Consider the following 9,530-nt stretch of genomic DNA (forward strand, 5'->3'; position numbering starts at 1 on the left):
TGTTGCCGGAAGGGGGGGCAACCAAAGATGACACCCAGATTGATCAGATGAAGGAGGCAGGAGACCGAGTGACTGAGTGCCTTTTTATTAGAATATAGGAAACGCCCCCGTACAGTCAGCAGCAGGAAAGCAGGAAGGGGTCGGTGGAAAAACCAAGGCCGCCTGGGGTGGGATGACACGGCTGAAGAGAAATCCAGCACCGGGGTCCCAACTCCCTCTGGAAGATTGCTGGCCCCGATCAATAAGGGGGAGATTCGGGAGGCGAAGGCAGGAAGCCTGCCGTAGGAGGATGAAGCTCTGCCAGCGATCAGCTTAGGCACGCACAGCACCCTCTTTCAGCTGGGGGGCAGTTCGTATTATTCCTTTCATGGGCTGAACAAGTTCTCCTCTTTGGTCCCATCACAAATGACAGGTAGGGTGGCCACTTCGAGGTGCTTTGGAGGCAGGGGAAGCCGAAGCTTTCAGAGACTGTGTGCAAACTCAGGCGGTGAGCGCTGCTGCATCCGGGTGGACCTTGGAAACCAGGTCTGCTGAAAGGCCAGGGGCCCCTCCGGTCTTAACTGTGACGTCGCTGCTGACGGACAGGTAGCCCCCGCTGGGCAGCAGCTCAGTGACGGAGCAGATGTTTTCAAAATAGTTGGGCTTGAAACTCTCCACCGCATCTTTGGAGACTCCAGCCCATTCCTGACAAAGAGAGGACACGCTGGAAAGGCACATGGCCCCCGCACCTAAGGCAGAGGAGGCCCTTCTCCCCTCCACGTGCCTGGCCTTTTTCTGGACTGAGACCCTCTCCCTTTGTTAACCGCCTGCTTGCAGACGTGCAGAACCAAAGTCTGTGGCTGCAAGGTGACCCACTAGACCTTCTTCTCACTCGCATAAAGTATAAATCACCTGAATTTTCCTGGGAGTCTGAAGCCAAGTCATGACTTAAGCTTTGCCAGACTTACTGAGAAATTGCCTTGATATGCAGTGAAGAGATCCTCAAATTTCTTGCTGGGGTTCGGGATTCTGGGCATCAGGATCACCCACACTCTGTTAGAAAGGTTAGACTGGTGAGGAGGCGGAACGGGATTCACACTTCTCCTCCCTACACATTTCATGCATCTTTTTAAGACAAAAATGCTACAGAGAGAAAAGGTTCTTGGGACAGTCAAACTAGCAGGCACACTGGTGGGATGCGGTTTCCTCAAGAACCACACCTGGCCTCTTCTGGAGGAAGGGGCGGTGTCACGACACACAGCGTGGCTCCATCTTTAGACATCTGGGATGAGATGCACGGGGAAAAGCCACCCCCTTACGCTATAGTGAAAATTGTTCTGTAGAGTGAATGGGCGGTCTCGCTGCTTGGCAATGGACCCACAGTTCTGAAGAGGTAGGGCTTTGTGGCGCTGCTTAAGCAGCCTTGAGTCAGTTGTAAGACTGCCCAAAGAGGCAATTGGTGTGTGGGGAACTTCCTTCCACAACTCCCATATGGTATGGCTGTGGGGCACCCTAGGAGGGCAAGGAAGCCATCCTGTATCCACTTTTTAAGGCCTCCTTTTGTTCATCGGGACCGCACTAGGAAAAGCCAGCTCTGTCCCCTCGGTGGTTGTAAATGGGCTGCATTCAACATTTGGAAGGATGGGGAATCCTCTCTCCCCCCAACTGGGGCCCTAAGACAAATGGGGGTCCAGGCAAGTGCCACTTCCAGCCCCCTGCCTCAGTTAGCCCACCAGAGCAAGAAACATTACGTGGGGGACATGGAAGGCCTCTCTCTCTGTTGGTGGGCCATGCTGTGGGGCAAGACACCTCCATTTCCCCACCTACCGTTCCAACCCAGGAGCCCCTTGCCCCAAAGAACTCTCTCAGCCCCCAGCCTTGCCCAACAGCCCTGCTCACCTCTCCATCCACACCAGGGCCAAGAGCAGCATCAGCAGAACGAAGAACGAGCCCAAGGGAATCACAATGCTCAGAAGGGAGGGGGACAGCGGGAGCGGGGATGCATCTTCTGCAAAGGAGAAAGCAGGGTGAGCAAGGCAAGGCAGGACCTCAGAGAAGCACCTCCCTCTGGCCTGCAGCCAAGCCCTACCACGATCTGCTCAACTTCGGCTCAGTGCTCGGGTTCCTGTGCCAGTCACAGGATCTGCCTCTTGGCGCAAGTTCTCCCACGCTGTTTGAAGGCCAACTCAAACTTTTTACTCTCCACCCACCAGTCCAAGGCAGTCCAAAATCTCCGAGATGGGACAGAGTACACCAGAATTGCCCGGCCCATCAGATCAGGATAGCCCTGTGGGCACGGGGAAAAAAAACACCATCCAAAGGTTTGGCCTCCTCTCTTTGAGTTCAGTTCGCCGGGGAGTGAAGTTCCCCTGCAATGATCTGTCAGACGGCCCATCATCACAGGCCTGCACGTGTCCTGTAACAGCCAGTAGGTGGATCAGATGCAGGTGGGGGAAAGCTTTAAAGGATCCCCACCGCCTTTTGGGCTTCGCAGTTCCATCCATACCCACCTGGCATTTGACTATTAAAGGCTCTTCACCCAGGCCTCTGGGTGAGGGACAGGGAGACCTCTCGCTTCATTGTGCTTGCCACCAGAGGCATTGAGAATGAGGCGGCACACAGGTTTAGTCAAGTATTGTTTATTATTATTCAAGGAAAAGGCTTCTTTAAGTCAAGCTGGACTCTGCTGACTTCCTGGATGTTTCTGCGCTGGGACAAGGGTGCTTTGCCGTTGTCTTCTTGGGCTACAGGGCAAAAATGAATGGTACCAAGGCAGATGCTAACAATGCCCAGCAGAGGGGAACAGCACTTGCTCCTGACAAACTCTTCCCTCTTGGGGTTTGGTCCACCTGCTGGATCAGCTGCAGCAGGGCTTCTCCAGAACAGAGGGAGAAGCCCCCTGACTCAGAAGCTCGGTCGCGTCTTCTTTGACTATCGTTTGCAAGATGAGCAGAAAGGTTTCCAGGGGTTATAGATACGGGCAGGACAGAGCGAACAAGTTGCTCTAGTTTCCAAAGAAAAAGAAGGGCGAGTTGGGCTGACGCTGTTCTGGAGGCTCGTTACCAGACTAGAAGATGGTAATGGAGTCTGCAAAGTCATCTATGTCTGATACATGGATCAATCCATAAATGTGACCAAAGGAGAAAGCGTAGCTCTCTTCTCTGCTGCCTCGATCTTGGCTTGCACAGTTCCTCCCATCTGCACTCCCTCCTTTGCCCTCTCGACCATGTTCTGAATTCACTACAGGTAGTCCTCACTTAACAGCCACTCGTTCAGCAACCATTCAAACTTGCAATGGTGCTGAATGAGGGGGGCTTACAACTGGTCCTTGAAGGCACCTTGGGAGCCTCGTCCTTTGCTCAAGGGGGGATTCACAGGACATGCTAAACCAAAAGGAAGACTGTAAAGCATAGTTTACAGATGAGCATCTTGTGGGAACCCAGCAAATTACGGCATTTCAATACATTACAGGTAAGTGAACAATGACTCGGCATGCTGCGCACACACGATCAGAGGAGGAGATGCCCCCGCAGACCGGCACAAGGCTTCCCAACTGCAGGACCTAAGGGCAGAGGAGGTGGCCGGGGGCAGGGCTGGCTGGATCGTCTTCCTGCTTCCCTTTCTCAGCTCTTTGAGGCAGAAACCTGTCCTGTCCTCCCCACTTACCTTTTCCCCACAAGACAAATTCGGATGGCTGGCTCCAGAGCTTTGTGGATGCACAATTGTTGTGCAGTTTACTCTTGACATAGAAGGTGTAGAGTTTCTCAGGATCCACACTGGGGATTTGGAACGCCATGCTATTTACGTGGTGCTCCTGGAAAGCAACGCAGGACAAAAATTCAACTCCCGTCATGCCTCAAGAGTTCGGCATGCAAAAGCCAAGCCCCAGCACCATAGTTTGTCTCAAAGATGCCATGGGTGCTTTTGCTGCCACAGACCAGGCAGCTTCCCCACTGGAAAAAGGAGCTCCTAGCCAGCCCCTCCCCACTTCCTCAAGCAAAACAGGGAGGACTGGGCCTGAAGAAGGAAAGGAGGTGGCCATTCAGCACCCGCAAGACTTCCTTTGGGACAGACACTCACTGGGTTCATCCCTCCTACTCGGTCATAATGTGGGTGGCTTCTCTGTGACCATAAGCAAGCCCACCCACTGACCCATTCAACCAGTGCAACATCCCTACCATCCAGTGCGTGTCCTTGTTGCTCTTGTAGCTGACCGCGTGCTGCAAACACATGGGTCTTTTGTATGGGGACTTCCAGGTCAGGAGCAGCTGGTGGTTGCTCAGGTTGTGGAAGGTGAGGTTAAAAGGTGGGCCGGGTCTCACTACAAGACAAAATTCAGATGAAGCTCTGGTGGGGACAGGAGCTTGAACCACTGGTGTCATCCCACTCAGATTTAAACCATCTCCCTTTCAGTGACAGAACAGTTCCAGCACAGAGCAATGAGGGAATCAGCAAATTCAGAGGCCAGGGAATCAGCAGCTGCCAAGCCAGCCCCCTCTCTGGCCAATCCCTCCAAGCGCCCCCTTGAACTCCCCTCTGCTTGGATCTGGAACTGGGCCCCCGGAGCTTGGCAACTTTGCAGGGCTCGCAAAACTGAGGACAATGAGAATCCACTGCAGGGGGAGAGCTGGGAAGTTAGGAAAGGTTCCCACTGCTGAGGCACTGCTTTCCTGCAATTAAATTGGAAATTCCAGATCACGTTTAATGTGATCCTATATTATTCATAATGCCTTTCCCCCATCATCAAGAATCTTTCACGTCATATAAGCTCACAAATCACTCCTTTTCAAGTAGCTGTTCAGAGGGGCTAATTAAGAGATTCCTCCTACAAATGCAGCCTGTTTCATTACTTCCCATCACCCACAGCTGAGAAATTTCTTCTTAATTCTCCTTAATTTTATGCATTTATTATTTTTTTACATTGTTTTTAGTTTTTATTTTTTTTAGCATAAGCTGCCCAGAGATTCTGGAGTCAGACGGCCTCTAAAGCTCATAAATAAGTAAGTAGTCAACTTCTGCTTCTTGGCGGAAGCCCTGGGAAGATTTTAATTCCTGATTTTCTTTTTTTAAAGCCCCCCCCCCCCCCCAAGTCAAATATGCAAGAAATTCCAGTTCTCTTTTCAGGAAAGATTGTCTAACACACCAAAGTCAACTAAGGGGTAAATGTCCCTGTTGTGGTGAGCAGAAAGTAATAAAAGGGGCAGAACCTGCAAACAGAACAGTTTTAATTAAAGATGTAGCAAAATTTAAACCTTCTAGTGTTTTTACTGCATGTTATATGGGGGAAAATGCCCCACCACAAAATCAACCCCGCCAGGAGAACAGAGAAACCTTTGAAGGGAATATAATACAGTGATGTCATTGTGACCACCATCATGAGTGATTCCTGGAACCCTCAGGTGCAAGTTTCCAAGCCGTGTTCTAGGGTGAGAATGAATTCATAAGCAGGGTAACACAGAAACTGGGATCAACTGGAGGCTTTATAGCAGGGAAATGGTTGGCCCTTAAAGTACAGAGAGGAACAGACAGGTGTAGCTGTAATTCCCAATGGGGCAGATTAGGAAGCTGGGCCCTCTCGCCGTTTGAATTACTGATTGCCTGCTTACGAATTCACAGCGCAGAAGATCGTCCATACCTAGATCATTCAGGAGTAAGGATTCAGTGGGAATAATCCTCCCCTGGCTTCCATTGATGTAAGTTCTCAAGTGGTTGAATGGTTTATATTTACTGAACCGGCATGCCACGTTGAGTCCAAACATCTGGGTGTAGTCCTTGCACTCTTCCACAGGGTCGTTGATTCCTTCATACCTGTGCGCAGAAAAGAGAGTCTGGATCCTTTTCTATTGACACCTCCAGGTTGGTCACGTGGGCACTGGAAAAGCAGCGCAACCATGGCAGCGGCTGGCCATGCTGAAGGACCTTCCAGCCTCCCTCCAACCCTGCCGTTTCATGAGAGAGTCACTAGCCCTGACTGGCTTGGTTTCTTAGAGCAGCCAGAACCAGGCAGCAGCGCTTGAGGATCAGAAGATGACCGTGAGCTTTGGCCGGTCTGAATCTCCAAGCAGCGGCTGACCCTTCCTTAGCAGAAGGAGCGATTCCGTGGAAGGTCCTCTGTGTCAGTGTGAGATGCCCGGTCTTTGCAAGGGAGGGGGAATTTGGACAGCTGTCCCTTGTGGTCAAGAGATGAAGGAATGGCCAGAGCTGAGAAAGGGGGGTGCAGCCCAATGGGCAAAAAAGGCACAGGGTACCTACCAGAAGTAGAAGGAGTAGTTGGTATCTGGCATCTGCTCACTGCCCCAGTCGCAGATCACGTAATCGCCATTGTGGCAAATGCACTCCACTGTGGGAAGGAAGAACAGGCATCCCCCCTTTCTGTGAAGTTCTGCCCTCGAGCCTGGGGCTCCTTCCTTCGCTGGGCAAGGAAGGGCTGAGAACGGGCTCTCTTGTGAGGCTCCAGAGCTCTCGACCGGCTCTGTGGTGCTTCTGCTCAGAAAACCTGCTTTTCTTCTTCCCCTTTCCTTGGTTTTTACTCGATTTAGAGAAGATCAACGTGCTCCTCCACTGGGCCTCTCCTAACACAGCCCTTTGGCAGCATCTAAATTCCCCATTTGCAAGAGAAGGCTGAGGAAGTGGCCCGGTTCTGTGTGGGGTACTGAAAGCCTTTCCCCGAAGCATGCCTTCCCCCACGCCATCTGTTGTTTCTCAACGTTTCCAAGGTTAATATCAATTTTCAGGGCGGTTAGGTTGGACTGATTTAGAGAAAAGCAGGACCATGGTTGTTCGCCAATTGAGCTAAGCCATGGCTTGCAGGCCGAACTGCTACAGATGGGTCCGCCTGTTCGCTAAGCCACAAATCATGGTTTACAGATGACAACAGCCCAACAGCTTAGTTAAGATGTGCTAAGCTGGAGAGAACTTCCACCTGATTGATTTTCCTCCTTCCTTAATGGAAAGCGCAAAGAGAATCTGGGAAGCGGGTCTCAGGTTCTGCCCTCCCGGCTACCCTCCCACCCTCCTGCGGATAGAAGCAGGGAAAGCGGGCCAGTACCTTTTGGCTGTGAGCTGCCTGCCGTGGGCTCGCCCGGGTCCACCAGCAGCAAGAGGAGCCCGAACGCGACCCCCAGGCAGCCCGAGGCCCTCATCCTCTTGCTTGGGAAAGGGCTGCTGCTCCGGAGCTGCACGCTCAGCGCGCGCGTCGAAACAAGATGAAAGATTATCTGTGGCTGACATGTATCACTTCCGCCATCACCGGTTTCCTGTGGAAAGTTCTGTCGTGAAGTCTCGAAGAGGCGGAGGGTGAGGGCCGTGGGGATTTCCACAGGTGGCCAAAGCCCTTGGGAGGCCTTGCTTGAAACCAGGAGAAAAAGGAATGGGCCAGCCACTGTCCAGAGCCGGGCATCCCCAGAAGGGGCTTTTCAGATGTTATTTTTTATCCTGCCTTTCTTATTCTTACAGGTGAGCAAAGGTGGTGAGCATACCCAGCGCTCCTTCCTGCTCACGCCACCCCTGTGAGGCAGGTGGGCTGAGAGAGGGCCAGGGCACCCGGCCTACCGCCCCTGCTTTCCAGGCCCGCCCTTCGCTGCGGGACCCAGCAGGCTACCCCCGGGAAGCAGGGGAGGGCTGCAGGCCAGAGGCGGCTCTCCGGGAGGGCACCAGGACCCACTGCCACTCGCACAGGACCACCTCGGGGCCACCTCCTCCTGAGCAGCCTGGGAAGCCAGCTTGGGATGGAAAGGCCGAGACCCCTGCCCAGCGCTACTTACCAGGAAGCCCGGACATGGGTGCCCTGCGGCTTGGTTCAGGGGCACATCTGGGAGGCCCTTGAGGGCACTGCAGGGGAACAAGGTAGCCAAAGGGGGGGGCAATCCCTCCCGTGACAGCAGATTTTTGTTGTCATTAAGTCATGTCCAACTCTTTGTGACCCGATGAACCATATCGCGCCAGGCCTTCCTGTTCTTCACTGCCTCCCGGAGTTTGTTCAATTTCATGTTCCTTGCTTCGGTGATGCTATCTAGCCATCTCATCCTCTGCCGTCCCCTTCTCCTTTTGCCTTCCATCTTTCTCAGCATCAGGGTCTTTCCCAAAGAGTCCTCTCTTAGCATTAGGTGGACAAGGCATCTGAGCTTGAGCTTCAGTATCAATCCTTCCAATGATCAGTCAGGCTTGATTTCCTTTAGGATTGACTGGTTTGACCTCCTAGCAGTCCAGGGGACTCCTAAGTCTTTCTTCTCCAGCGCCACAGTTCAAAGGCATCAATTCTTTGGCGTTCAGCCTTCCTTATGGTCCAGCTCTCACAGCTGTACATCACTACTGGAAAAACCATAGCTTTGACTATGCGGATCTTTGTCGGCAAGGTGACGTCTCTGCTTTTTAATATGCTATCTAGGCTTGCCATAGCTTTCCTCCCAAGGAGCAAGCGTCTTTTAATTTCATGGCTGCAGTCTCCATCTGCGGTGATCTTGGAGCCCAAATAAATGAAGTCTGTTACTGCTTCCATTTCTACCCCTTCTATTTGCCAGGAATTGATGGGTCCAGATGCCATGATCTTAGTTTTTTTAATGTTGAGTTTCAAGCCAGCTTTCGCACTCTCCTCTTTCACCCTCATCATCAAGAGGCTCTTTAGTTCTTCTTCACTTTCTGCCATTAGGGTGGTATCGTCTGCATATCTGAGGTTGTTGATGGTTCTCCCTGCAATCTTAATTCCGGCTTGTGATTCTTCCAGCCTGGCATTTCTCATGATGTACTCTGCATATAGGTTAAATACGCAGGGTGACCGTATACAGCCCTGTCGTACCCCTTTCCCTATTTTGAACCCATCGGTTGCTCCGGGACCGGTTCCAACTGCTGCTTCTTGGCCGCATACGGATTTCCCAGGAGGCAGGTAAGGTGGTCTGGCACCCCCGTCTCTTTAAGAGTTTACCAGAGTTTGTTGCGATCGGCACAGTCGAAGGCTTTTGCGTAGCCGGTGAAGCAGAAGTGGACGTTTTTCTGGGACCCTCGTGCTTTCTCCATGGTCCAGAGGACGTTGGCAACTTGGTCTCTGGTTCCTCTGCCCCTTCGAAACCCAGCTCGCACATCCGGTAGCCAGTGGCTCTGCCGGCCCATGAAGGGGCCGGCAGAGCCACCGCTCAAAAAAGGCCAGAAAGGGGCGGAGGTGCGTGCCACTGGAATAAGTGTTGCTGCACCGACAATCCCGCCGCTCCTAGATGCGGGCAGGAAGGACGAGCGAGGGGGCCACGGTCAGTGGCGCACAGAGAAACTCGCGGTGCCTCCTCCCCCAGCTCGACCTGTTGAACTGCGGGGCGCTGCAGTGACCGAGGCCGAACTGCAGAGGGAGACGCTCGCCGCTCTCCTCGGAAGCCGCCGCTCCTCTCGGGCATCTCCGTCCGCCCTCGGCAATTTCCGTACGTGCTCCGAGGAGGGAGGGCCTCCGGCGAGGCGAGGCGAGGCGAGGCGAGGCTTCCCACTTCGCTCCCCGTCGCCCGCTTTCGGCTCCCGCAACGTCATCGCTTCCGACCGCCGCCGCGGTGCTCTCCTTTTTGTCCTCCGCG

General features: G+C 53.1%; 1 protein-coding gene across 5 annotated transcripts; it reads right to left on the reverse strand.

Annotated features, from left to right (window-relative positions):
• Window positions 1-72: 72 nt before the first annotated feature.
• On the reverse strand, window positions 73-9,462 carry IL2RG (interleukin 2 receptor subunit gamma). Of its 5 annotated transcripts, XM_025165302.2 has the most exons (9): window positions 7,743-9,462; window positions 7,028-7,235; window positions 6,232-6,319; window positions 5,615-5,787; window positions 4,158-4,300; window positions 3,646-3,793; window positions 1,879-1,987; window positions 948-1,032; window positions 74-684 (listed from the first exon to the last, which is right to left on the reverse strand). In XM_025165302.2, the coding sequence occupies exons 2-9, from the start codon at window positions 7,119-7,121 to the stop codon at window positions 481-483; spliced, it is 1,044 nt and encodes a 347-aa protein (XP_025021070.1). In that variant the 5' UTR covers window positions 7,122-7,235; window positions 7,743-9,462; the 3' UTR covers window positions 74-480. The 5 variants fall into 5 exon arrangements, with proteins under 5 accessions (XP_088007885.1, XP_025021070.1, XP_088007884.1 ...); XM_088151759.1 differs by lacking the exon at window positions 6,232-6,319 and having other exon boundaries at window positions 73-684; XM_088151758.1 differs by lacking the exon at window positions 6,232-6,319 and having other exon boundaries at window positions 7,028-7,322.
• Between the last annotated feature and the right edge of the window lie 68 nt (window positions 9,463-9,530).

This window comes from Python bivittatus, unplaced genomic scaffold (genome assembly GCF_059951505.1).
Source record: "Python bivittatus isolate LINGU-HERP-01145 unplaced genomic scaffold, Pbiv_v1 ctg000670_np1212, whole genome shotgun sequence".
NCBI classification, from domain to species: Eukaryota; Metazoa; Chordata; class Lepidosauria; order Squamata; family Pythonidae; genus Python; species Python bivittatus.

Bases quoted from the DNA above. Each gene is read 5' to 3' on its own strand.
- IL2RG (XM_088151759.1), bottom strand. From the start codon at position 7,209: ATGTCAGCCACAGATAATCTTTCATCTTGTTTCGACGCGCGCGCTGAG. The intron at 5,788-7,027 runs GTACTGGCCCGC...TTCTGCGCACAG, and splicing joins AGGCAGCTCACAGCCAAAAG to GTATGAAGGAATCAACGACC. The intron at 4,301-5,614 runs GTATGGACGATC...TTTGTCTTGTAG, and splicing joins CTTACTCCTGAATGATCTAG to TGAGACCCGGCCCACCTTTT.